The sequence below is a fragment of the Pleurodeles waltl genome, chromosome 6, assembly GCF_031143425.1.
Source record: "Pleurodeles waltl isolate 20211129_DDA chromosome 6, aPleWal1.hap1.20221129, whole genome shotgun sequence".
Lineage (NCBI taxonomy): Eukaryota > Metazoa > Chordata > Amphibia > Caudata > Salamandridae > Pleurodeles > Pleurodeles waltl.
This window is the reverse complement of record NC_090445.1, coordinates 1,701,891,963-1,701,919,626: the sequence shown is the minus strand read 5'-3', so window position 1 is coordinate 1,701,919,626 and position 27,664 is coordinate 1,701,891,963. Positions and strand designations below refer to the sequence as shown.

Sequence of the window (27,664 nt, the reverse complement as noted above, 5' to 3'; positions counted from 1 at the left end):
GAGAGGGTGATGGAAGCACCAGGAGACAGGAAGAGAGGGACTGAGAAGGAGACTGAGAGAGAGGGTGATGGAAGCACCAGGAGACAGGAAGAGAGGGACTGAGACGGAGACTGAGAGAGAGGGTGATGGAAGCACCAGGAGACAGGGAGAAAGGGACTGAGAAGGAGACTGAGAGAGAGAGGGTGATGGAGGCACCAGGAGACAGGCAGAGAGGGGTGGAGAAGGAGACTGAGAGAGAGGGTGATGGAAGCACAGGGAGACAGGGAGAGAGGGACTGAGAAGGAGACTGAGAGAGAGGGTGATGGAAGCACCAGGAGACAGGAAGAGAGGGACTGAGAAGGGACTGAGAGAGAGGGTGATCGGAGCACCAGGAGACAGGGAGAAAGGGACTGAGAAGGAGACTGAGAGAGAGAGGGTGATGGAGGCACCAGGAGACAGGCAGAGAGGGGTGGAGAAGGAGACTGAGAGAGAGGGTGATGGAAGCACCAGGAGACAGGGAGAGAGGGAGGGAGAAGGAGACTGAGAGAGAGAGGGTGATGGAGGCACCAGGAGACAGGCAGAGAGGGGTGGAGAAGGAGACTGAGAGAGAGGGTGATGGAGGCACCAGGAGACAGGCAGAGAGGAGTGGAGAAGGAGACTGAGAGAGAGGGTGATGGAAGCACCAGGAGACAGGGAGAGAGGGGCAGAGAAGGAGACTGAGAGAGAGAGGGTGATGGAAGCACCAGGAGACAGGAAGAGAGGGACTGAGAAGGAGACTGAGAGAGAGGGTGATGGAAGCACCAGGAGACAGGAAGAGAGGGACTGAGACGGAGACTGAGAGAGAGGGTGATGGAAGCACCAGGAGACAGGGAGAAAGGGACTGAGAAGGAGACTGAGAGAGAGAGGGTGATGGAGGCACCAGGAGACAGGCAGAGAGGGGTGGAGAAGGAGACCGAGAGAGAGGGTGATGGAAGCACCAGGAGGCAGGCAGAGAAGGGCAGAGAAGGAGACTGAGAGAGAGGGTGATGGAAGCACCAGGAGGCAGGCAGAGAAGGGCAGAGAAGGAGACTGAGAGAGAGGGTGATGGAAGCACCAGGAGACAGGGAGAAAGGGACTGAGAAGGAGACTGAGAGAGAGAGGGTGATGGAAGCACCAAGAGACAGGGAGAGAGGGGTGGAGAAGGAGACTGAGAGAGAGAGGGTGATGGAGGCACCAGGAGACAGGCAGAGAGGGGTGGAGAAGGAGACTGAGAGAGAGGGTGATCGAAGCTCCAGGAGACAGGGAGAGAGGGACTGAGAAGGAGACTAAGAGAGAGGGTGATGGAAGCACCAGGAGACAGGCAGAGAGGGGTGGAGAAGGAGACTGAGAGAGAGGGTGATCGAAGCTCCAGGAGACAGGGAGAGAGGGACTGAGAAGGAGACTAAGAGAGAGGGTGATGGAAGCACCAGGAGACAGGCAGAGAGAGTCCACGGCCCCTTCACCATTGCAAGCAGCGTGGCCTGGTTTGTGTGGTTTCTTGCACTTTTAGTGGGGTTGTCACCTGTTATCCTCTCCCAGCCACTGCACAGCAGGTTGTAACTGGGTTGTCATGTGTCACTGGAGCTGTGATTGTTGTGTGTGAATAGTAACACACACTGTGTACTGGTCCACAGGAGCGTCTGTGATTACAGTATTATATTTCTAATAACAGGGTGTATGTGGTGTTCCTTATTTTATCCTGTAAACAGTGTTTGTTCTGTAACACCAGGATGGTTTATGTGCTCTTTCAGGTGTGATAATGTGAAGGTTCAGTGCCCAGAAGTGGTGAAGAGTTATAAAGGTAAATACAATCAGGTTTATTATGCATGTTTGATTCTGTTTATGAAAATAACCTAGTTTGTTATAGTTTTATGATTGATATAGTGCACACACCTGCCAAAGCAGCAAAACATCTAACTATACACACAGCCCAAGAAAAACTGTTAATCCGTCCAACTCAAGAGAGCGGAAGCAAAATAAATTAGAAGTTATTTTTTTAATGACAATATGACTAGATCTCAAATCAGAGTCCAGTTTTTTGGTTCGTATCTCTAGCTTCTAACGTTTCTTTTTCAGAAGTTTTAAAAGACTTTTTGGGATTGCATGACTTTAAAATATTTAGTTTTTTTTTTAACATCTCCACAGTTGATAGATCTGTTGACCTATTTTCTGTATGAATCTTGCTTCCACCCCTTGGATCTTAAGATATTGTACTGTGGTAATTTTGCTCTTGGCAATATTAATACAGTGGAGAATGGTAATTTCAGGCTACACAATTACTGCAGTATTCTGAGATGTTCCCCATGAAAGAGAAAATTTAACTCAGAAATTGTTGTTTTGGAGGGAATAATCACGGACACCTTGTTGTTGTGGTTATATTGCATGTGTTAATGCTGCATGAGGTAATACTGCACGAGGTCATAATGCATGTGGTTATATTGCATGGGCTAACCTGCATGTGGTGATAATGTATGTGCTTATACTGTATGTGGTAATACTACATGTGGTAATGCTGCATGTGGTTATACTGCATGCAGTAATACTGTATGTGGATATACTGCACGTTCTCATACTGCATGTGGTAATACTGCATGTGGATATAGTGCATGTTGTCATATTGCATGTGGTATCTACATGTGGTAATACTGTACGTGATTAGACTGCATGCGGTAATACTGTATGTAGTTAAATATCATGTGGTTATACTGCATGTGGTCATACTCCATGTGGTTATACTGCACGTGGTTATACTGCATGTAGATATGCATGTGGTAATACTGCATATGGTAATGCTGTATGTAGTAAAACTGCATATGGTAATACTTCATGTGATAATGCTGCATGTGGTAATACTGCTTCTTATACTACCTGTGATAATACATGTGGTAATACTGCATGTGGTAATATTGCATGTGGTAACACTGCATGTTATACTACAAGAGATAATAGGGCATGTGGTAATGCTCCTTCTGGTAATACTGCATGTTTGTATACTGTCTGTGGTTATACTTCATGTGGTAATACTGCATGTGGTATTACTGCATGTGGTTATACTGCATTTAGTAATACTGTAAGTGGTTATACCTCATGTGGTAATACTGCATGTGGTTATACTCTCTGTAGTAATACTGCATGTGTAATTCTGCATGTGGTTATACTGCATGCATGTGATAATATTGTATGTAGCAATACTAATGTTGTAATACTATATGTAGTAATACTATAATTCATCTGGTAATCCTGCATGTGGTAACACTGTGTCACTTGGAATACTAATTGGGCAGAAACTCAAATGTCTTGTCAAATTGGTGTTTACACAAAATTTGAAATAGGAATCTTTGGGCTGTGGCTTTCTGACAGGCGGTGGAGATATTCTGACTCAGTCTCTGTAGTGTTTCTACAGGATATCTGGGCCTGAAGCTGTTTGTAAATAACCAGACACCCAAATTGCTACCTTCTAGTAGTTATTTTATTCTGTACCATTTAATGGAGTGTACTGACTACTATGGTTTCCTTCCAGTAGCTCTGTCACTCTGTACCATATAACACAGTGTACTGGCTAGTACAGTATGCCTTCTTGTAGCTCTGTCCCATCTAAAGCAATATACTGACTAGTACAGTTTACCTTGGAGTAACTCTTTTACTCTGTACCATCTTATACAGTGCCCTGACTAGTACTGTGTTCTGACTAGTACAGTATCCCTTCTAGTAGTTTTGTCACTCTGTACCAACCAATGCAGTATACTGACTAGTACAATATTCCTTCTAGTAGCTCTGTCACTTGGTGCCATCTAATAAAGTGTACTGACTAGTTCAGTATAACTTGGAGTAGCTCTGTTACTCTGCACAATTTAATATAGTTTAGTGACTATTACAGTATACCTTTCAGTAGCTAGTTCTGTCATTCTGTATCATCCATTGCAGTGTACTGAATACTACTGTATACATTCTAGTAGCCCTGTCACTCCCTACCCTCTTATAGAGTGTACTGACTGGTAAAGTAAACATAGGAGTCGCTCTGTCACACCAGGCCATCTAATGCAGAGGACTGAATAGTACTGTGCACCTTCTAGTATCTTTGTTACTCTGCACCATCTATTGCAGTATACTGACTAGTACAGTATTCATTCAAGTACAGGTAACTCTCTCACTCTGTACCATCTAACCCTATCACTCTGTACTATGTAATGCAGTGTACTGACAAATACAGTACACCTTCTAGTAGCTCTTTCAATCTGTACCATCTAATGCAGTGCAGTGACTGGTACAGCAGAACTTCGACTACCTCAGTGACTCTGAGCTGTCTACGCCTATCACTCTATAACATCTAATGCAGTGTACTGACAAATACCGAACATCTTGTAGTAGCTCTTTCACTCTGTACTATCTAACGGAGTGCACTGATTCGTACAGTATACCTTTTAGTAGCTCTGTCACTCTGGACCATCTAAGGCAGTGTACTGACTAGTACAGTATACCTTCTAGTAACTCTGTCCCTCTGTACCATCTAACCCTATCACTCTGTACATCTAATGCAGTGTACTGACAACTACAGTACACCTTCTAGAAGCTCTTTCACTCCGTGCCATCTAACACAGTGTACTGACTAGTACAGTATACCTTCTAGTAGCTCTGTCACTCTGTAGAATCTAACCCTATCACTCTGTACATCGAATGTAGTGTAGTGACGTATACAATACACCTTCTAGTAGCTCTGTCACTCTGTACCATTTAATGCAGTGTGCTGACAAGTACAGTATACCTTCTAGTAGCTCTGTCACTCTGTAGAATCTAACCCTATCACTCTGTACATCGAATGCAGTGTAGTGACGTCTACAATACACCTTCTAGTAGCTCTGTCACTCTGTACCATCTAATGCAGTGTGCTGACAAGTACAGTACACCTACTAGTAGTGGTCACTCTGCACCATTTAATGCAGTGTACTGACTAGTACATTATACAGTGGAGTAGCTCTGTCACTCTGTACCATCTAATACAGGGTACCAAGTAGTAGCGTATACCTTCTAGTATCTCTGTCACCTTGTACCATCTAATACAGAATACTGAGTAGTACAGTATACCTTCTAGTAGCTCTGTCACTCTGTACCATCTAATGCAGTGTACTGACAAGTACAGTACACCTACTAGTAGCAGTCACTCTGCACCGTTTAATGCAGTGTACTGACTAGTACATTCTACAGCGGAGTAGCTCTGTTACTCTGTACCATCTAATGCACTGTACTGACTAGTACAGTATAAGTTCTAGTATCTTTTTTACTCTCTGCCGTCTAATGCAGTGTAGTGACGTATACAATACACCTTCTAGTAGCTCTGTCACTCTGTACCGTCTAATACAGTGTACCAAGTAGTAGCGTATACCTTCTAATATCTCTGTCACCTCGTACCGTCTAATACAGAATACTGAGTAGTTCAGTATACCTTTGAGTAGCTCTGTCACTCTGTACCATCTAATGCAGTGTGCTGACAAGTACAGTACACCTACTAGTAGAGGTCACTCTGCACCATCTAATGCAGTGTACTGACTAGTACATTATACAGTGGAGTAGCTCTTTTATTCTATACCATTTAATACGGACTACTGAGTAGTACAGTATACCTTCTAGTAGCTCTGTCCCTCTGTACCATCTAATGCAGTGTATTGATCAGTACAGTATACCTTCTAGTAGTTCTGTTACTCTATACCATCTAATGCAGTGTACTGACCAGTACAGGATACCTTAGGGTAGCTCTGTTACTCTGTACCATTTAGTATGTGTACTGACTAGCACAGTATACCTTCGAGTAGCTCTGTCACTCTGTACCATCCAATGCAGTGCACTGACTAGTACAGTATACCTTAGTGGTGCTCTTTTAATCTGTACGTTCTAATGCAGTGTACTGACTGGTACAGTATACATTCTAGGGGCATTGTTACTCTGCACAATCCAATGTAGTGTACTGACTAGCACAGTATAATTTGGAATAGCGTTGTTAATCTGCACCATCCATTGCAGTGTACTGACTAGTACTGTATACCTTCTAGTTGCTCTATTACTCTGCGTCATCTAATACAATGTAATGACTAGTACAGTATACCTTAGTGTTGCTCTTGTCCTTTGTACCTTCTAATGCAGTGTACAGACTCATACAGTATACCTCTTAGTAGTACTGTCACTCTGTAACATCTAACGCAGTGCACTGACTAGTATTGTGCATTTCTACTAGCTCTGTTACTCTGTACCATCTAATGTAGTATACCAACTAGTACAGTATACTTTCTAATACAGGTAACTCTCTCACACTGTACCATCTAAACCTGTCACTCTGTACTACCTAATGCAGTGTACTGCAAATACAGTTCACCTTCTAGTAGCTCTGTGAATCTGTACCATCTAATTTAGTGTACTGACTAGTACATTAGACCTTCGACTTGCTCTGCCACTCTGTACTATCTGAGCGTATCACTGTATACCATCTAATGTAATGTACTGACAAATACAGTGTACCTTCCAGTAGCTCTGTCACTCTGTACCATCTAATACAGTGTACTGGCTAGTACAGGATACCTTTTAGTAGGTCTGTCACTCTATACCATTTAATAGACTGTACTGACGAGTACTGCATACCTTCTGGTATCTCAGTCACGCTGTACCATCTAAGGCAGTGTACTGGTGAGTACAGTATGCCTTCATGTAGCTCTGTCACTCTGTACCATCTAATGCAGTGTACTGACAAATACAGTACATCTTCCAGTAGCTCGGTCACTCTGTACCATCTAATGCAGTGTACTAGCAAGTACAGTATATCTTGGAGTAGCTATGTTACTTTCTACCATCTAATACAGTGCACTGATTACTACAGTATACCTTCTAGTAACTCTGTCACACTGTGCCATCTAACCCCATAACTCTGCACATATAACGCAGTGTACTGACAAATACAGTACACCTTCTAGAAGCTCTTTCACTCCGTGCCATCTAACACAGTGTACTGATTTGTAATGTATACATTCTAGTAGCGCTGTCACTCTGTACCGTCTAGTACACTGTAATGAGTAGTACTGTGTACCTTCTAGTATCTGTCACCTTGTACCCTCTAATACGGTGTAGTGGGTAGTTCAGTATACCTACTAGTAGCACTGTCACTCTGTACCATCTAATCCTATCACTCTGTACATCTAATGCTGTGCACTGACAAATACCATCTAATGTAATGTACTGACAAATACTGTACACCTTCCAGTAGCTCTATCACTCTGTACTATCTAATGCAGAATACTGACTGGTACAGTACACCTTCCAGTAACTCTGTCACTCTGTGCCATCTAACACAGTGTACTGATTTGTAATGTATAAATTCTAGTAGCGCTGTCACTCTGTACCGTCTAATACACTGTAATGAGTAGTACTGTGTACCTTCTAGTATCTGTCACCTTGTACTCTCTAATACGGTGTACTGAATAGTTCAGTATACCTACTAGTAGCACTGTCACTCTGTACCATCTAATCCTATCACTGTGCCATCTAATGCGGTGTACTGGCAAATACAATATACCTTCTAGAACCTAAGTCTGACCCATCATATGCCTTCTAGAAGCTCTGTTACACTGTACCATCTAATGCAGAGTACTGACTGGTACAGGATACCTTCTAGTAGCCCTGTCACTTTGTACCATCTAATGCAGTGTACTGAATACTACTGTATACTTTCTAATAGCTCTTTTACCCTGTACCATCTAATGCAGAGTACTGACTGGTACAGGATACCTTCAAGTAGCTCTTTCAGTCTGTACCATCTAGTTCACTTGATTGACTAGTACAGTAGCAGTTTGACGAAAGTGGAAAATCGCTTTATGCGTAATTTTCTGCACTTACCAACAAGTACCCCACTCACACCTTTAAGACTGGATTTAGCCTTAAATGAGATCCACAACGAGGCTGCCTTAAGACCCTTTATTTATTGGGTCCGTCTTTGGACATCCAAATACTTGTCCCCCTGCCAAATAGCTGTTGCTGATCTCCTAGCGGATCGCGGTGTGTTAAAAGTTCCCCGGCTTAAATACATTAGAGATACGTGCCAACTTATTAAAATGGATGAGGTGTGGTCAGACCCCCATAGCTTGACGAAGGAAGCAAAGACCCGAATAAGGCGGTGTTACTGGGAGTTCACTTTGATCCAACTTCGGTCCAAAAACGACCATGGTAGTAGGACGTTACAGTTTTTGGATCATAAGTGTAGCCCTAAGTTTGAGGCTTTTATGGATAATATCAATCCCCCTTATGCCAAAACACTTTTTATTAAATTTAGGCTAGGGGTATTGCCTCTTAATACGTTTACTACAAGATGGTGCAGCGAGGTGCATAAATCGAGATTCTGCCACTTCTGTCCTGAGCAATCTGAGATATTGGCCCATTTTATGTTTTTTTGTCCTAGGTATCTGAAGCCCAGGAAGAAGTGGATAATCCCCTTATGTAGATCAATGGGGATAAGGAAACATAGTATATCCTTGCAAATCCTTTCTAGTGACACAAGTGATAAGGTGGTCTTTGCCGTTGTCAAGTACCTACAAAACTCTTGGGCCATAAGAACTAGAGAATACTCTGCTGACTGATTGGATTAGCTATAATTACCCTAGGCCTCTGTTGACCATTATGGGCATGAAACTACAAAGGTTTGTTGCAAAGAAAAAGGAAATTTTATGCTAGTAGCTAGTTTACATTGTTGTTATAACTATGTGTATCAACAGCTTATTTTTGCACAATCTGCCGTAGGAAGAAATAGACTATTTTATGGAATCAATTTTAGGTAGGTTCTTACTTCTATAAAAATTAGACAGTTGTCCGGTAATTGATTTAACAAATGAGCATTATATTTTAATTCAGTATATTTATTGTTCCCCTTTTTAATGTTTTATGTGGAAATTGTGTTTTTTTATCATTTATAATCTCATTGCATGGTAATTGTCTGTTATTTATTGGATACTTTTATGGCTCTCAGCCGAAATAAAGTTATTTATTGAAATTGATATTGACTAGTACAGGACACCTTTTACTAGCCCTGTCACTTTGTACCATCTAATGCAGTGTACTGACTAGTACAGCATGCCTTCTAGTAGCTGCTACTCTGTACCATATAATGCAGTGCACTGAATAATACTGTATACCTTCTAATAGCTCTTGTTCCCTGTACCATCTAATGGAGTGTCATGTGTAGTACTGTATACCATCTAGTAGCGCTCTTACATCTGTACCATCTAATGCAGTGTACTGACTAGTACAGTATCCCTTCTTGAAGCTCTGTTACTGTATACCATCAAATGCAATGTACTGACTAGTACAGTATACTTTCTAGTAGCTGTCAGTCTCTACCATCTAATGCAGTGTACTGACTAGTACTGTATTCCTTTTAGTAGCTATCAGTCTGTACCATCTAATGCAGTGTACTGACTAGTACTGTATACCTTCTAATAGCTTTGTTACTCTACTATCTAATGTAGCGTACTGACTAGTACAGTATACCTTCTAGTAGCTGCCACTCTGTAACATTTAGTGCAGTGTACTGACTAGTACAGTATGCCTTCTGGCAGCTCTGTCACTCTGTAACATCTAATTGTGTACTGACTAGTACCACATAATCTCTAGCAGCTCTGTCACTCTGCACCATCTACTGCAGTGTACTGACTAGTACTTTATACCTTCCAGTTGCTCTGTTACTCCTTACAGTCTAGTACAGTATACCTTCTAGTAGCTGCCACTCTGTACCATCTAGTCCAGTGTAGTGACCAGTTCAGTGCCCTATCTGCTGCAGTGTTTGGTGTCGTACAGTGTGCGGTCTAACACTGTGTGGTGTAGTGTAGTATGCTTCATGTTTGTTAGTGCGGTGTAGTGTAATATGTGTCATGTATGGTAGTGTAGTGTGACTCGTGTAGTGTGGCATGTTGTAGTATAGTTTTTCATGTGTTGTGTAGTGTAGTATGTCTCATCTGTGATATAGTGTAGTATGCTGCATGGCACAGTGTAGTGTGTAGTAGAATGTCCTCTCTGTGTAGTGCAGTGTGATGTTTGGTGCTCTGTAATGTGTAGGAGGATGTCGTCTGTGAAGTACAGTGTGCTGTTTGGTGCAGTGCAATGTGTACTAGAATGCGCTCTCTATGTAGTGCCATGTGCTCTTTTCTGCAGTGTAGTGTGTGGTACAATGTCCTGTCTGCGTAGTACAGTGTGCTGTTTGGTGCAGTGCAGTTTGTGGTAGAATGTCCTCTCTATGTATTGCAGTGTGATGTTTGGTGCAGTGTAGTGTGTAGTAGAATGCCCTCTCTTTGTAGTGTCATGTGCTGTTTGGTGCAGTGCAACGTGTATTGGAATTTCCTGTCTATATAGTGCTGTGTACTATTTGGTGCAGTGTAGTGTGCAGTAGAATGTTCTGTCTATGGAGCACAGTGTGCTGTGTGGTGCAGTGTAGTGTATAGTAGAATGTCATTTCTATGTCGTGCAGTGTTCTGTTTGGTGCAGTGTGTGGAAGACAGTTATGTCTGTGTAGTGTAGTGTGCTGTTTGGTGCAGTGTAGTGTGTAGTACATTGTCCTATGTAGTACCGCATGCTGTTTGATGCTTTTTAGTGTGTGTTGAATGTCCTCACTCTGTAGTGCTGTTTGGTGTAGTACAATGTGTAGTAGAATGTCCTGTCTATTTAGTGCTGTGTGCTGTTTGGTGCAGTCTAGTGTGTAGTAGAATTTCCTGACTATAGAGCGCAGTGTGACGTTTGGTGCAGTGTAGTGTTCAGTAGAATGTTCTCTCTATGTAGTGCTGTGTGCTGTTTCTTGCTGCGTAGTGTGCAGTAGAATGTCCTCTCTATGTAGTGCCATGTGCTGTTTGGTGGAGTGTAATGTGTAGTAGTATGTCCTCTCTCTGTAGTGCTGTGTGCTGTTTGGTGCACTGCAATGTGCAGTTGCATGTCCTGTCTATGTAGTATTGTGTGCTGCTTGGTGCAGTGTAGTGTGTAGTAGAATGCCCTGTCTATAGAGCACAGTGTGCTGTTTGGTGCAGTGTAGTGTGCAGTAGAACGTCCTGTCTATGTAGTGCTGTGTGCTGTTTGGTACTGTTTAGTAGACTGCCCTCTCTCTATAGTGCAGTGTGCTGTTTGGTGCAGTGTAGTGTGTAGTAGACTGTCCTGTTTATGTAGTGCTGTGTGCTGTTTGGTACTGTGTGGTAGAATGCCCTGTCTCTGTAGTTGATTGTGCTTTTTTGGTGCAGTGTAATGTGTAGTAGAATGTCCTGTCCATGTAGTGAGTGTGCTGTTTTGTGCAGTGTAGTAGGGTGCCTTGTCTGTGTAGGGCAGTGTGCTGTTTGGTGCATTACTTTAGGATGTCCTGTCTATGTAGTGCTGTGTGCTGTTTGGTGCTGTGTAGTAGAATGTCCTCTCAGTGTAGTGCTGTGTGCTGTTTGGTGCTGCGTAGTGTGCAGTAGAATATCCTCTCAATGTAGTACTGTGTGCTGTTTGGTGCAGTGTAGTGTGTAGTAGAATATCCTTTCTGTGTAGTGCAATGTGCTGTTTGGTGCAATGTAGTGTGCCATAGCATGTCCTTTCTATGTTGTTTTGTGTGCTGTTTGGTGCTGTATAATGTGTAGTAGACTGTCCTGTCTTTCGTAGTGCTGTGCTGTTTTGTGCTGTGTAGGGTGCAATCGAATATCCTACCTATGTAGTGCCGTGTGCTGTTTGGTGCAGAGTAGTGGGCATTAGAATGTCCTCTCTCTGTAGTGCTGTGTGCTATTTGCTGCAGTGTAGTTTATAGCAAAATGTTCTGTCTGTGTAGTGCTGTGTGCTATTTTGTTCTGTGTAGTGTGCAGTAGAATGTCCTGTTTAAGTAGTGCTGTGTGGTGCAGTGTAGCGTGTAGTAGAATGCTTTCTCTGTGTAGTGCAGTTTGGTGGAGTATAGTGTGCAGTAGAATGCCCTCTTTGTGTACTGCAGTGTGATTTTTGGTGCAGTCTAGTGTGAAGTAGAATGTCCTCTCTTTGTAGTGTCATGTGCTGTTTGGTGCAGTGCAATGTGTAGTGGACTTTCCTGTCTATAAATTGCTGTGTGCTATTTGGTGGAGTGGAGTGGGCAGTAGGATGTTCTGTCTATGTAGTGCAGTGTGTTGTTTGGTACAGTGTAGTGTGCAGTAGAATGTCCTTTGTGTAGTGCAGTTTGCTGTTTGGTGCAGTGTAGTGGAATGTCCTCTCTGTTTAGTGTTGTGTGCTGCTTGGTGCTGTGTAGTGTGCACTAGAATATTCTATGTATAGTACTGTGTGCTGTTTGGTGCAGTGTAGCGTGTAAGTAGAATGTCCTGTCGGTGGAGTGCAGTCTGCTGTTTGCTGTAGTGTAGTGTGCAGTAAAATGTCCTATCTATGTAGTGTCATGTGCTGTTTGGTGCAGTGCAATATGTAGTGGAATTTCTTGTCTATATAGTGCTGTGTGCTATTTGGTGCAGTGTAGTGTGCTTGGAATGTTCTGTCTATGGAGCACAGTGTGCTGTGTGGTGCAGTGTAGTGTATAGTTGAATGACCTTTCTATGTAGTGCAGTGTGCTGTTTGGTGCAGTGTGTAGAAGACACTTCTGTCTATGTAATGCAGTGTGCTGTTTGGTGCAGAGTAGTGTGTAGTAGATAGTCCTGTGTAGAGCTGCATGCTGTTTGGTGCATGGTAGTGTGTGGTAGAATGTCCTCTCTCTCTAGTGCTGTGTGCTGTTTGGTGTATTGCAATGTGTAGTGGAATGTCCTGTCTTTGTAGTGCTGTTTGGTGCAGTGTAGTGTGTAGTAGTATTTCCGGTCTATAGAGCACAGTGTGACATTTGATGCAGTGTAGTGTGCAGTAGAATGTCCTCTTGTAGTAGTTCCATGTGCTGTTTGCTGCTGTGTAATGTGTAATAGAATGTCCTGTATGTGTAGTGCTGTGCTTTTTTGTGCTGTGTAGTGTGCAGTAGAAGGTCCTCTCTATGTACTGCCATGTCCTGTTTGGTGCAATGTAGTGTGTAGTATAATGTCCTCTCTGTATAGTGCTGTGTGCTGTTTGGTGCAGTGAAATGTGTAGTTGAATGTCCTGGCTATGTAGTGCTGTCTGCTGTTTTGTGCAGTGTAGTAGAATGTCCTGTCTATGGAGCGCAGTGTGCTGTTAGCTGCAGTGTAGTGTGCAGTAAACTGTCCTGTCGATGGAGTGCAGTGTGCTATTTGGTGAAGTGTAGTGTGTAGTAGAATGTCCTGTCAATGTAGTGCTGTGTGCTGTTTGGTGCAGTGTAATGTGTAGCAGAATATCCTGTCTGTGTAGTGCAGTGTGCTGTTTTGTGCAAAGTAGTAGGATGCCTTGTCTGTGTGGTGCAGTGTGCTGTTTGGTGCATTATTTTAGTATGTCCTATCAATGTAGTGCTGTGTGCTGTTTGGTGCTGTGTAGTAGAATGTCCTCTCTATTGCAGTGTGCTGTTTCGTGCAGTGCTATGTGTAGTAGAATGTCCTGTCTATGTAGTGCAGTGTGGTATTTGGTGCAGTGTAGTGTGCAGTAGAATATCCTCTATGTATTGCAGTGTGCAGTTTGGTGCAGTGTAGTGAAATGTCCTCTCTGTGTAGTGCTCTGTGCTGCTTGGTGCTGTGTAGTGTGCAGTAGAATATCCCCTATGTAGTACTATGTGCTGTTTGGCGCAGTGTAATGTGTAGTAGAATGTCCTGGCTGTGTAGTGCAGTCAGTGTTGTACTGTTTTGTGCTCTGTAGGGTGCAATAGAATATCCTCTCTGTGTAGTGTCATGTGCTGTTTGGTGCAGTGTAGTGTGCAGTACAATGTCCTCTCTCCGTAGTGCAGTGTGCTATTTGATGCAGTGTCGTGTGTAGGAAAATGTACTGTTTGTGTAGTGGTGTGTGCTGTTTTGTTCTGTGTAGTGTGCCATAGTGTCCTGTCTGTGTAGTGTTGTGTGCTGTTTGGTGCAGTGTAGATTGTAGTAGAATGTTCTCTCTATGTAGTGCTGTGTGCTTTTTTGTGCTATGTAGTGTGCAGTTGAATGTCCTCTCTATGTAGTGCCATGTGCTGTTTGGTGCAGTGTAGTGTGTAGTAGAATGTCCCGTCTGTGTACTGCAGTGTGCTCTTTGGTGCAGTGTGGTGTGTTGTAGAATGTCATCTCTGTGTAGTGCAGTGTGCTATTTGCTGCAGTTCAGTGTGTAGCACAATGTTCTATCTGTGTAGTACTGTGTGTTATTTTGTTCTGTGTAGTGTGCAGTAGAATGTCTTCTCTGTGTAGTGCAATGTGCTGTTTGGTTCAGTATAGTGTGTAGTAGAATGTCCTGTCTGTGTAGTACAGTGTGCTCTTTGGTGCAGTGTAGTGTTTAATAAAATGTCCTGTCTTTGTAGTGCTGTGTGCTGTTTGGGGCAGTGTAGTGTGCAGAAGAATGTCATCTCTGTGTAGTGCAGTGTGCTATTTGCTGCAGTGTAGTGTGTAACAAAATGTTCTGTCTGTGTAGTGCTGTCTGCAGTTTTGTTCTGTGTAGTGTGCAGTAAAATGTATTAACTGTGTATTGCAATGTGCTGTTTGGTTCAGTATAGTGTGAAGCAGAATGTCCTGCTTGTGTAGTAGAGTGTGCTGTTTGGTGCAGTGCAGTTTGTAGTAGAATGCACTCTCTTTGTAGTGTTGTGTGCTGTTTGGTGTTGTTTAGTGTGTAGTAGAATGTTCTCTCTGTGTAGTGACGTGTGCTGTTTGGTGCAGTGCAATGTGTAGTAGAATGTCCTGTTTATGTAGTGCTGTGTGTAGTGCTGTGCTTGTTTGGTGCAGCATGGCATGTAGTAGAATGCCCTCTCTGTGAAGTGCAGTTTGGTGGAGTGCAGTGTGTAGTAGAATGCCCTCTCTCTGTATTGCAATGTAGTAGGATGTCCTGTCTGTGTAGTACAGTGTTCTGTTTGATGCAGTATAGTAGGATGTCCTGTCTATGAAGAGCTGTGTGCTGTTTGGTGCTGTGTAGTAGAATGTCCTCTCTATGCAGTGCAGTGTTCTGTTTCATGCAGTGCAATGTCCTATCTATTTAGTCCAATGTGGTATTTGGTGCAGTGTAGTAGAATGTCCTCTGTGTAGTGCAGTGTGCTGCTTGATGCTGTGTAGTGTGCAGTAGAATATCCTCTTTTTATTAATTGTTTGGTGCAGTGTAGTATGCAGTAGAATATTGTCTCTGTATAGTGCTGTGTGCTGTTTGTTGCACTGTTGAGTGTGGTAGAATGTCCTGCCTGTGTAGTGCAGTGCACTCTTTGGCGCAGTGTAGTGTGCAGTAGAATGTCCTCCCTATGTAGTGTTGGGTGTTGTTTGGTGCTGTGTAGTGGAATGTGTTTCTCTGTATTGCAGTGTGCTGTTTGATGCAGTGCAATGTGAAGTAGAATGTCCTGTCTATGTAGTGCAATGTGGTATTTGGTGTAGTGTAGTGTGCAGTAGAATGTCCTCTGTGTAGTGCAGTTTGCTGTTTGGTGCAGTGTAGTGGAATGTCCTCTCTGTGTAGTGCTGTCTGCTGCTTGGTGCTGTGCAGTGTGCAGTAAAATATCCTCTATGTAGCACTATGTGCTGTTTGGTGCAGTGTAGTGTGTAGTAGAATGTCATGTCTGTGGAGTGCAGTCTGCTGTTTGGTGCTGTGTAATGTGTAGTAGAATGTCCTGTCTTTGTAGTGCTGTACAGTTTTGTGCTGTGTAGAGTGCAGTAGAATATCCTCTCTGTGTACTGCAATGTGTTGTTTGGTGCACTGTTGTGTGTAGTAGAATGTCCTGTCTGTCTAGTCCCGTACACTGTTTGGCACAGTGTACACTGTAGTGTGCAGTCGAATGTCCTGTCTATGTAGTGCTGTGTGCTGTTTGGTGCAGTGTAATGTGTAGCAAAATGTTCTGTCAGTGTAGTGCTGTCTGCTGTTTTGTGCAGCGTAGCATGTAGTACAATGCCCTCTCTGTGTAGTGCAGTTTGGTGCAGTGTAGTGTGTAGTAGAATGCCCTTTCTGTGTATTGCAGTGTGATGTTTGGTGCAGTGTAGTGTGTAGTAGAATATACTCTCTCTGTAGTACCATGTGCTGTTTGGTGCAGTGCAATCTGTAGTGGAATCTCCTGTCTATATAGTGCTGTGTGCTATTTTTTGCAGTGTAGTGTGCAGTAGAATGTTCTGTCTATGGTGCACAGTGTGCTGTTTGGTGCTATATTGTGTATAGTAGATTGTCCTGTCTATGTAGTGCAGTGTGCTGTTTGGTGCAGTGTGTAATAGACAGTTCTGTCTATGTAGTGCAGAATGCTGTTTGGTGCATGGCAGTAAGTGGTAGAATGTCCTCTCTCTGTAGTGCTGTGTGCTGTTTGGTGTAGTGCACTGTGTAGTAGAATGTCCTGTCTATATAGTGCAGTGTGACATTTGGTGCAGTGTAGTGTGCAGTAGAATGTCCTCTCTATGTAGTTCCATGTGCTGTTTGGTGCTGTGTAATGTGTTGTAGAATGTCCTGTTTGTGTAGTGCTGTCCTGTTTTGTGTTGTGTAGTGTGCAGTAGAATGTCCTTTCTATGTAGTGCCATGTGTAACAGAATGTCCTCTATCTGTTGTGATGTGTGCTATTTGGTGCAGTGTGTAGTTGAATGTCCTGTCTATGTAGTGTTGTTTGCTGTGTGGTGCAGTGTAGTGTGAAGTAAAATGTCCTGTATATGGAGCAAAGTGTGCTGTTTGGTGCAGTGCAGTGTGCAGTAGAATGACCTGTTTATAGCGAGCAGTGTGCTCTTTGGTGCAGTGTAGTATGTAGTAGAATGTCCTGGTCATGTAGTGCTATGTGCTATTTGGTGCTGTGTAGTAAAATGCCCTCTGCCTGTAGTACAGTGTGCCATTTGGTGCAGTGTACTGTGTAGTAGAATGTCCTGTCTACGTAGTGCAGTGTGCTGTTTGGTGCAGTGTAGTGGGATGTGCTGTCTGTGTAGTGCAGTGTTCTGTTTGGTTTAGTATAGTAGGATGTCATGTCTATGAAGAGCTGTGTGCTGTTTGATGCTGTGTAGGAGAATGGCCTCTCTCTGCAGTGCCATGTGCTGTTTGATGCAGTGCAATGTGTTGTAGAATGTCCTGTCTATGTAGTGCAATGAGGTTTTTGGTGCAGTGTAGTGTGTAGTAAAATGTCATCTGTGTAGTGCAGTGTGCTGCTTGTGAAGTAGAGTATCCTCTTTTCATTGTCCCATGTTTTGTTTGGTGCTGTGTAGTATGCAGTAGAATATTGTCTCTGTATAGTGCTGTGTGCTGTTTGTTGCACTGTTGTGTGTGGTAGAGTGTCCTGTCTCTGTAGTGTAGTGCACTCTTTGGCGCAGTGTAGTGTGCAGTAGATTGTTCTGTCTATGTAGTTTTGTGTGTTGTTTGGGGGAGTGTAGTGTGTAGTAGAATCCTCTCTCTGTGTAGTGCTGTGTGCTGTTTCATGCTGTGTACTGTGCAGTATAATGTCTTCTCTGTGTAGTGCTGTGTGTTGTTTGGTGCAGTGTAGCATGCAGTAGAATGTCCTCTCTATGTAGTGTCATGTGCTGTTTGGTGCAGTGCAATGTGTAGTAGATGTTCCTGTCTATGTAGTGCTGTGTGCTATTTGGAGCAGTGTAGTGTGCAGTAGAATGTTCTGTCTATGTAGCACAGTGTGCTGTTTTGTGCTATGTATTGTATAGCAGAATGTCCTATCTCTGTAGTGCAGTGTGCTGTTTGGTGCAGTGTGTAGAAGACACTTCTGTCTATGTAGTGCAGTGTGCTGTTTGGTGCAGTGTAGTGTGTAGTAGATTGTTCTCTTTAGTGCTGCATGCTGTTTGGTGCGTGGTAGTATGTGGTAGAATGTCCTCTCTCTGTAGTGCAGTGTGCTGTTTGGTGTAGTGTAGAGTGCAATAAAATATCGTCTCTGTGTAGTGCCATGTGCTGTTTGGTGCAGTGTAGTGTGCAGTACAATGTCCTCTCTCTGTAGTGCAGTGTGCTATTTGATGCAGTGTAGTGTGTAGGGAAATGTTCTGTCTGTGTAGTGCTGTGTGCTGTTTTGTTCTGTGTAGTGTGCTGTAGAATGCCCTCTCTGTGTATTGCAATGTGCTGTTTGGTTCAGTATAGTGTGTAGAAGAATGTCCTGCCTGTGTAGTACAGTATAGTTTTTGGTGCAGTGTAGTGTGCAGTAGAATGTCCTGTCTGTGTAGTGCAGTGTGCTGTTTGCTGCAGTGTAGTGTGTAGTAAAATGTCCTGTATTTGAAGTGCTGTGTGCTGTTTTGTTCTGTGTAGTGTACAGTAGAATGTCCTCTCTGTGTATTGCAATGTGCTGTTTTGTTCAGTGTAGTGTGTAGTAGAATGTCCTGTCTGTGTAGTACAGTGTGCTGTTTGGTGCAGTGCGGTTTGTAGTAGAATGTCATCTCTATGTAGCACAGTGTGCTGTTTGGTGCAGTGCAGTCTGTAGTAGAATGTCCTCTCTATGTAGTGTTGTGTGCTGTTTGGTGCTGTTTAGTGTGTAGTAGAATGTTCTCTCTGTGTAGATTTTTTGTGCTGTTTGGTGCAGTGCAATGTGTAGTAGAATGTCCTTGCAATGCAGTGATGTGTGCAGATTGGTGCAGCGTAGCATGTAGTAGAATGCCCTCTCTGTGTAGTGCAGTTTGGTGCAGTGTAGTGTGTAGTAGAATGCCCTCTCTGTGTATTGCAGTGTGATGTTTGGTGCAGTAGAATATCCTCTCTCTGTAGTTCTGTGTGCTGTTTGGTGCAGTGCAATGTGTAGTGGAATGTCCTGTCTATATCGTGCTGTGTGCTATTTTGTTGCAGTATAGTGTGCAGTAGAATGTCCTGTCTGAGTCGTGCAGTGTGCTGTTTGCTGCAGTGTAGTTTTTAGTAAAATGCCATGTTTTTGTAGTGATGTGTGCTGTTTTGTTTTGTGTAGTGTACAGCAGAATGTCCTTTCTGTGTATTGCAATGTGCTGTTTTGTCTAGTGTAGTTTGTAGTAGAATGTCCTGTCTGCGTAGTACAGTGTGCTGTTTGGTGCAGTAAAGTTTGTAGTAGAATGTCCTCTCTATGTAGTGCCATGTGCTGTCTGGTGCTGTGTAGTAGAATGTCCTTTCTGTGTAATGATGTGTACTGTTTGGTGCAATGCAATGTGTAGTAGAATGCCCTGTCTATTTAGTGCTGTGTGCTGTTTTGTGCAGTGTAATGTGTAGTAGAATGTCCTGTCTATATAGTGCTGTGTGCTATTTTGTTTGCAGTGCAGTAGAATGTTCTGTCTATGGAGCACAGTGTGCTGTTTGGTGCTATGTAGTGTATAGTAGAATGTGCTGTCTATGTAGTGCAGTGTGCTGTTTGGTGCAGTGTGTAGTAGACAGTTCTGTCTATGTAGTGCAGTGTGCTGTTTGGTGTATGGTAGTGTGTGGTAGAATGTCCTCTCTAGTGCTGTGTGCTGTTTGGTGTAGTGCACTGTGTAGTAGAATGTCCTGTCTATGTAGTGCTGTGTGCTGTTTGGTGCAGTGTAGTGTGTAGTAGAATTTCCTGTCTATTGAGCGCAGTGTGACATTTGGTGCAGTGTAGTGTGCAGTAGAATGTCCTCTCTATGTAGTTCCATGTGCTCTTTGGTGCTGTGTAATGTTTTGTAGAATGTCCTGTATGTGTAGTGCTGTGCTGTTTTGTGTTGTGTAGTGTGCAGTAGAATGTCCTGTCTATGTAGTGCCATCTCCTGTTTGGTGCAGTGTAGTGTGTAATGGAATGTCATGTCTATGTAGTGGTATGTGCTATTTGGTGCTGTGTAGTAAAATGCCATTTTCCTATAGTACAGTGTGCCATTTGGTGCAGTGTAGTGTATAGTACAATGTCCTGTCTATGTAGTGTTGTGTGCTGTTTGGTGCAGTGTAGTGTACAGTACAATGTCCTGTTTATGGTGTGCAGTGTGCTGTTTGGTGCAGTGTAGTGTGTAGTAGAATGTCCTGTATATGTAGTGCTATGTGCTATTTGGTGTTGTGTAGTAAAATGCCCTCTCCCTGTAGTACAGTGTGCCAGATGGTGCAGTGTAGTGTATAGTAGAATGTCCTGTCTACGTAGTGCAGTGTGCTGTTTGATGCAGTTTAATAGGATGTCCTGTCTATGTAGTGCAGTGTTCTGTTTGGTGCAGTATAGTAGGATGCCCTGTCTATGAAAAGCTGTGTGCTGTTTGGTGCAGTATAGTAGGATGTCCTGTCTATGAAGAGCTGTGTGCTCTTCGGTGCTGTGTAGTAGAATGTCCTCTCTATGTAGTGCAGTGTGCTGTTTGATGCAGTGCAAGGTGTTGTAGAATGTCCTGTCTATGTAGTGCAATGTGGTATTTGGTGCAGTGTAGTGTGTAGTAGAATGTCTTCTGTATAGTGCAGTGTGCTGCTTGGTGCTGTGTAGTGTGCAGTAGAATATCCTCTTTTTGTTGTACCATGTGTTATTTGGTGCGGTGTAGTATGCAGTAGAATTTTGTCTCTATGTAGTGCTGTCTGCTCTTTATTGCACTCTTGTGTGTGGTAGAATGTCCTGTCTGTGCAGTGCAGTGTACTCTTTAGCACAGTGTAGTGTGCAGTAGAATATCCTGTCTGTGTAGTGTTGTGTGCTGTTTGGTGGAGTGTAGTGTGTAGGAGAATGCTCTATGTCGTGCAGTGTGCTGTTTCGTGCTGTGTACTGTGCAGTGGAATTTCCTCTCTGTGTAGTGCTGTGTGCTCTTTGGTGCAGTCTAGCATGCAGTAGAATGTCCTCTCTATGTAGTGTCATGTGCTGTTTGGTGCAGTGTAATGTGTAGTGGACTTTCCTGTCTATATAGTGCTGTGTGCTATTTGGTGCAGTGTAGTGTGCAGTAGAATGTTCTGTAGATGGAGCACAGTGTGCTGTTTGGTGCCGTGTAGTGTATACTAGAATGTCCTGTGTAGTGCTGCATGCTATTTGGTGCATGGTGATGTGTGGTAGAATGTCCTTTCTCTGTAGTGATGTGTGCTGTTTGGTGTAGTTCAATTTGTAGTAGAATGTCCTGTCTTTGTAGTGCTGTGTGCAGTTTGGTGCAGTGTAGTGTGTAGTAGAATTTCCTGTCTACAGAGCGCAGAGTGACGTTTGGTGCAGTGTAGTGTGCAGTAGAACGTCCTCTCTATGTAGTTCCATGTGCTTTTTGATGCTGTGTAATATGTAATAGAATGTCCTCTATGTGTAGTGCTGTGCTGTTGTGTGCTGTGTATTGTGCAGTAGAAGGTCCTCGCCATGTGCTGCCATGTCCTGTTTGGTGCAGTGTAGTGTGCAGTAGAATGTCCTCTCTGTGTAGTGCCATGTGCTGTTTGGTGCAGTGAAATGTGTAGTTGAATGTCCTGTCTATGTAGTGCTGTGTGCTGTTTGGTGCAGTGTATTACAGTATTCGGTCTATGGAGCACAGTGTGCTGTTTGGTGCCATGTACTGTGCAGTAGAATGTCCTGTCGATGGAGCGCAGTGTGCTGTTTGGTACAGTGTAGTGTGTAGTAGAATGTCCTGTCTATGTAGTGGTGTAAGCTGTTTGGTGCTGTGTAGAAGACTTCCCTCTCTGTAGTGCAGTGTGCTGTTTGGTGCAGTGTAGTGTGTAGTAAAATGTCCTGTATGTGCACTGCAGTGTGCTCTTTTGTGCAGTGTAGTAGTATGCACTGTCTGTGTAGTGCAGTCTAGTGTTTGATGCAGTATAGTAGGATTTCCTGTCTATGAAGTGTTGTGTGCCTTTTGTTGCTGTGTAGTAGAATGTCATTTCTCTGTATTGCAGTGTGCTGTTTGATGCAGTGCAATGTGTAGTAGAATGTCCTGTCTATGTAATGCAATGTGGTATTTGGTGCAGTGTAGTGTGCAGTAGAATGTCCTTTGTGTAGTACAGTTTGCTGTTTGCTGCAGTGTAGTGGAATGTCCTCTCTGTGTAGTGCTGTGTGCTGCTTGGTGCTGTGTAGTGTGCAGTAGAATATCCTCTATGTAGTACTGTGTGCTGTTTGGTGCAGTGTATTGTGTGGTAGACTGTCCTGTCTGTGGAGTGCAGTCTGCTGCTTAGTGAAGTGTAGTGTGCAATAGAATGTCCTCTCTATGTAGTGTCATGTGCTGTTTGGTACAGTGCAATATGTAGTGGATTTCTTTTGTCTATATAGTGCTGTGTGCTTTTTGGTGCAGTGTAGTGTATAGTAGAATGTCCTGTGTAGTGCTGCTTGCTGTTTGGTGAATGGTAGTGTGTGGTAGAATGTCCTGTCTATGTAGTGTGTGTGCAGTTTGGTGCAGTGTAGTGTGTAGTAGAATTTCTTGTCTGCAGAGTGCAGTGTGACGTTTGGTGCAGTGTAATGTGTAATAGAATGTCCTCTATGTGTAGTGCTGTGCTGTTTTGTGCTGTGTAGTGTGCAGTAGAAGGTCCTCTCCATGTGCTGCAATGTCCTGTTTGGTGCAGTGTAGTGTGTAGTAGAATGTCTTCTCTGTGTAGTGCTGTGTGCTGTTTGGTGGAGTGAAATGTGTAGTTAATTGTCCAGTTTATGTAGTGCTGTGTGCTGTTTGGTGCAGTGTATTAGAATGTCCTGTCTATGGAGCACAGTGTCCTGTTTGGTGCAGTGTAGTGTGCAATAGAATGTCCTGTTGATGGAGCGCAGTGTGCTGTTTGGTGCAGTGTAGTAGAATGGCCTGTCTATGTAATGGTGTATGCTGTTTGGTGCTGTGTAGAAGAATGCCCTCTCTGTAGTGCGGTGTGCTGTTTGGTGCAGTGTAGTGTGATGTCGAATTTCCTTTCTATGCACTGTAGTGTGCTGTTGTGTGCAATGTAGTAGTATGCCCTGTCTGTGTAGTGCAGTCTACTGTTTGGTGTAGTATAGTAGGATGTCCTCTCTATGAAGTGCTGTGTGGTGGTTGGTTCTGTGTAGTAGAATGTCCTTTCTCTGTATTGCAGTGTGCAGTTTGATGCAGTGCAATGTGTAGTAGAATGCCCTTTTTATGTAGTGCAATGTGGTATTTGGTGCAGTGTAGTGTGCAGTGAAATGTCCTTTGTGTAGTGCAGTTTTCTGTTTGGTGCAGTGTAGTGGAATGTCCTCTGTGTAGTGCTGTGTGCTGCTTGATGCTGTGTAGTGTGCAGTAGAATATCCTCTATGTAGTACTATGTGCAGTTTGGTGCAGTGTGTTATGTTGTAGAATGTCCTGTATGTGTTGTGCTGTTCTGTTTGGTGCTGTGTAGTGTGCAGTAGAAATATTCTCTCTTTGTTGTAACATGTGTTGTTTGGTGCAGTGTAGTATGCTAGTGGAATGTCCTCTCTCCCTGTAGTGCCGTGTGCTGTTTGGTGCAGTGCAATGTGTAGTGGAATGTCCTGTCTATATAGTGCTGTGTGCTATTTGGTGCAGTGCAGTGTGCAGTAGAATGTTCTGTGTATTGAGCTCAGTGTGCTTTTTGGTGCTATGTAGTGTATACTCGAATGTCCTGTCTATGTAGTGCAGTGTGCTGTTTGGTGCAGTGTGTAGCAGACAGTTCTGTCTCTGTAGTGCAGTGTGCTGTTTGGTGTAGTGCACTGTATAGTAGAATGTCATGTATATGTAGTGCTGTGTGTTGGTTGGTGCAGAGTAGTGTGTAGTAGAATTTCCTATCTGTAGAGCACAGTGTGACATTTGGTGCAGTGTAGTGTCCAGTAGAATGTCCTCTCTATGTAGTTCCATGTGCTGTTTGGTGCTGTTTAATGTGTTGTAGAATGTCCTGTATGTGTATTGCTATTCTGTTTGGTGCTGTGTAGTGTGCAGTAGAATATCCTCTCTTTGTTGTACCATGTGTTGTTTTGTGCAGTGTAGTATGCAGTAGAATGTCTGCTCTCTGTAGTGCCGTGTGCTGTTTGGTGCAGTGTAGTGTACAGCAGAATGTTCTGTCTATGGAGCTCAGTGTGCTGTTTGGTACTATGTAGTGTATACTAGAATGTCCTGTCCACGTAGTGCAGTGTGCTGTGTGGTGCAGTGTGTAGTAGACAGTTCTGTCTCTGTAGTGCTGTGTGCTGTTTGGTGTAGTGCACTGTGTAGTAGAATGTCCTCTCTATGTAGTGCTGTGTGTTGTTTGGTGTAGTGTGTAGTAGAATGTTCTGTCTATAAAGTATGCAGTAGAATGTCCACTCTCTGTGGTGCTGTGTGCTGTTTGGTGCAGTGTAGTGTAGTGTACAGCAGAATGTTCTGTCTATGGAGCTCAGTGTGCTGTTTGGTACTATGTATTGTATACTAGAATGTCCTGTCCATGTAGTGCAGTGTGCTGTGTGGTGCAGTGTGTAGTAGACAGTTCAGTCTCTGTAGTGCAGTGAGACATTTGCTGCAGTGTAGTGTGCAGTAGAATGTCCTCTCTATGTAGTTCCATGTGCTGTTGGTGCTGTGTAATGTGTTGTAGAATGTTCTGTCTGTGTAGTGCTGTCTGCCGTTTTGTTCTTTGTAGTGTGCCGTAGAATGTCCTCTCTGTGTATTGCAATGTGCTGTTTGGTGCACTGTTGTGTGTAGTAGAATGTCCTGTCTGTGTAGTGCCGAGCACTGTTTCGCACAGTGTTGTGTGCAGTTGAATGTCCTGTCTATGTAGTGCTGTGTGCTGTTTGGTGCAGTGTAGTGTGTAGAAAAACGTTCTCTATGTAGTGCTGTGTGCTGCTTTGTGCTGTGTAGTGTGCAGTAGAATGTCCTCTCTGTATAGAGCTGTGAGCTGTTTGGTGCAGTGCAGTTTGTAGTAGAATATCCTCTATGTAATGGCATGTGTTGTTTGGTGCAGTGTAGTGTGTAGCAAAATGTTCTGCCTGTGTAGTGTTGTGTGCTGTTTTGTTCTGTGTAGTGTGCAGTACAAAGTCTTCTCTGTGTATTGCAATGTGCTGTTTGGTTCAGTATAGTGTGTAGCAGAATGTCCTGCCTGTGTAGTACAGTGTGGCGTTTGGTGCAGTGTAGTGTGCAGTAGAATGTCCTCTCTGTAGTTCTATGTGCTGTTTGCTGCTGTGTAATGTGTAATAGAATGTCTTGTATGTGTAGTGCTGTGCTCTTTTGTGCTGTGTAGTGTGCAGTAGAGTGTCCTCTCTATGTACTGCCATGTGATGTTTGGTGCAGTGTGTAGTAGGCTGTCCTCTCTGTGTAGTGCCATGTGCTGTTTGGTGCAGTGAAATGTGTAGTTGAATGTCCTGTCTATGTAGTGCTGCGTGCTGTTTGATGCAGTGTAGTAGAATGTCCTGTCTATGGAGCGCAGTGTGCTGTTTGGTGCAGTGTAGTGTACAGTAGAATGTCCTGTTGATGGAGTGCATTGTGCTGTTTGGTGCTGTGTAGTAGAATGCCCTCTCTGTAGTGCTGTGTGCTGTTTGGGCAGTGTAGTGTGTAGTAGAATGTCCTATGTAGTGCTGTGTGCTGTTTGGGAAGTGTGTGTAGTAGTATGTCCTGTCTATTAGTGATGTGTGCTGTTTGGTGCTGTGTAGTAGAATGCCCTCTCTCTGTAGTGCAGTGTGCTGTTTGGTGCAGTGTAGCGTGCAGTAGAATGCCCTCTCTCTGTAGTGCAGTGTGCTGTTTGGTGCAGTGTAGCGTGCAGGAGGCTGTCCTATCTCTGTAGTGCTGCGTGCTGTGTGTAGTAGATTGTCCTCTCTCTGCAGTGCCACGTGCTGTTTGGTGCAGTGTAATGTATAGTAGGATGTCCTGTCTGTAGTGTTGTGTGCTGTTTAGCACAGTGGAGTGTGTGGTAGAATGTCTTCTCTCTGTAGTGGAGTGTGCTGTTTGGTGCAGTGTAGTGTGTAGTGGATTGTCCTCTCCCTGTGGTGCTGTTCGGTGCAGTGCGTGCTCTAGATGAATGCACTCTTTAGTGCAGTGATCAGTCTAGTGCTGTGCGCTCTCTGGCACAGCTGCTCCTTCCAGATGTGGTGTAAATTAATCATATAAACCATGAAGCAGTAATTACAGCCTTTATTTGTGTCATTAAATCTCTAATTGTGAATCTCTTCTCTGCAGTGATGATGACTCTGGATCCTGACACAGTTCATCCTCGGCTCCTCCTGTCTGAGGGGGGGACACGTGTGAGAGGGACAAGCACAGCACAGCGCCTGCCGGACACCCCCAAGAGATTCACCTACTACTGGCCCTGTGTGCTGGGGAGCGAGGGGTTCACCTCCGGCAGACATTACTGGGAGGTGCAGCTGCTACAGGAGGGGATGGGGTGGGAGGTGGGGGTCGCAGCAGAGACTGTGGAGAGGAAGAGAAGCTTCCCATGGTCACCTGAGGGGGGAGTCTGGGCTGTGCAGGGGTCGTGGGGTCAGTACTCCGCTCTCCCCTCCCCTAAGACCCCTCTGTCTCCTCGAGAGAAGCCCCTGAAGCTGGGGGTGTATCTGGACTACGAGGGGGGGCGGCTGTCCCTGTACAATGCGGACTCCATGGAGCTTCTCTACACCTTCCCTCGGGCCCCCTTCACACAGAGGTTCTTCCCCTTCTTCTGTCTCTGTGGAGGGGGGGAGATGAGGCTTGTGTGAGAGCTGCAGAGAGCTTCAGCCCTTCATCCTTCCCGCCCCCTTCACACAGAGGCTCTTCTCCTTCTTCTATCTCTGGGGACGGGGGGAGATGAGGCTGGTGTGAGGGCTGCAGAGAGCTTCAGCCCTTCATCCTCCCCGCCCCCTTCACACAGAGGCTCTTCCCCTACTTCTATCTGTACTGGGGGGAACTTCAGCCCCTCATCCCTCACCCCCCAGCCCATCCCCTTCTGCAGTGATAACAATGTGACCACACCACAGCAGAGACCCCAACATGACCTTAGAACCATTCCTGCCCCTGCCTGGGGACAGGGCTATTATTAGTGAACTCAGAGGCAAGATAGTGTCACGTGAACCCTGTTTGTAACCCAGAATCAGGGCGGGTTAAGGACAGTGCGACCGGTGCAGCCGCACCCGCACCTGCCTGGGAGAGTCGCTCTGTTCAGAAGTAACTTTGGCTTTAAAAGCAGCTGCTGTTTTCTTGTGTGTTCAGCAGGTTTCAGGCAACAATAAAAATGCTGAGATAATGCAGGTGATTCATGTTTCTGCTGGGAGGAGGTGGCAGTTTTGACTCATCATGAAGGAGCACAGAGGGTTAACGTACCTGCTGCAAAGAACGTGAACGTGCAGATCACAGAAGGTCGATCCTCATTGGATAGTGTAACATTTCCTACAGACTGATCTACAGATGTATTCATTGCCTCTGTATAATGTGTATTTAGACTAAAGTGCTTCGACACCCTAGGGTTAGTATGAGTAGCGCTATAAGATGAAAGTCATGCGTGTGAGACAGGGGCTGTGTAGAGGTGAGTGGCACCATTGGAAGATGGGGGTGAGGGAATCTTTGTAGAAGGTGGCCATGGGGGGGGGGGGGGGCGCAAAAAAAAGATTGTCACACCAGAACCTCTAACTCTAAAGCCGGCCCTGCCCAGATTATTATAGATAAAGCTACGATATAGTCCATTAAATCCACCACAACAGGATTTTGTAGCGCTGGTATTCTAAACTCACAGATGTGAAGATGCTTTTACATGCGATAGTGAAATAAATGGAGGATCGGCAAAGTCAAATATTTGCCTAAAAACACACAATTTGGTAAAGCGGGGAAGGCGGGATTAATCCAGGTTTTCTAGTCTCACTTTGTACAAATCAGCCACTAAATGGTTTCTATCTGACTCTCTTTTTCACCTTAAATGCTGATGCTTTTGTGTTCCATCACCAGTGAATAATGCTGATATTTCTTTGCCAGGGTTT

At 44.2% G+C, this 27,664-nt stretch overlaps 1 protein-coding gene across 2 annotated transcripts in view; it reads left to right on the top strand.

Annotated features, from left to right (window-relative positions):
• LOC138301385 (E3 ubiquitin-protein ligase TRIM39-like) overlaps positions 1–27,246 on the top strand; it is a 106,390-nt gene extending 79,144 nt beyond the window's left edge. For both annotated transcript variants that reach the window (XM_069241820.1, XM_069241821.1), the window contains exons 5-6: positions 1,749–1,798; positions 25,899–27,246. In XM_069241820.1, coding sequence (XP_069097921.1) covers positions 1,749–1,798; positions 25,899–26,413 — 565 coding nt within the window. In that variant the 3' untranslated portion in view covers positions 26,414–27,246. The remainder of the gene's footprint in view (positions 1–1,748; positions 1,799–25,898) is intronic.
• The last annotated feature ends 418 nt before the right edge of the window (positions 27,247–27,664 follow it).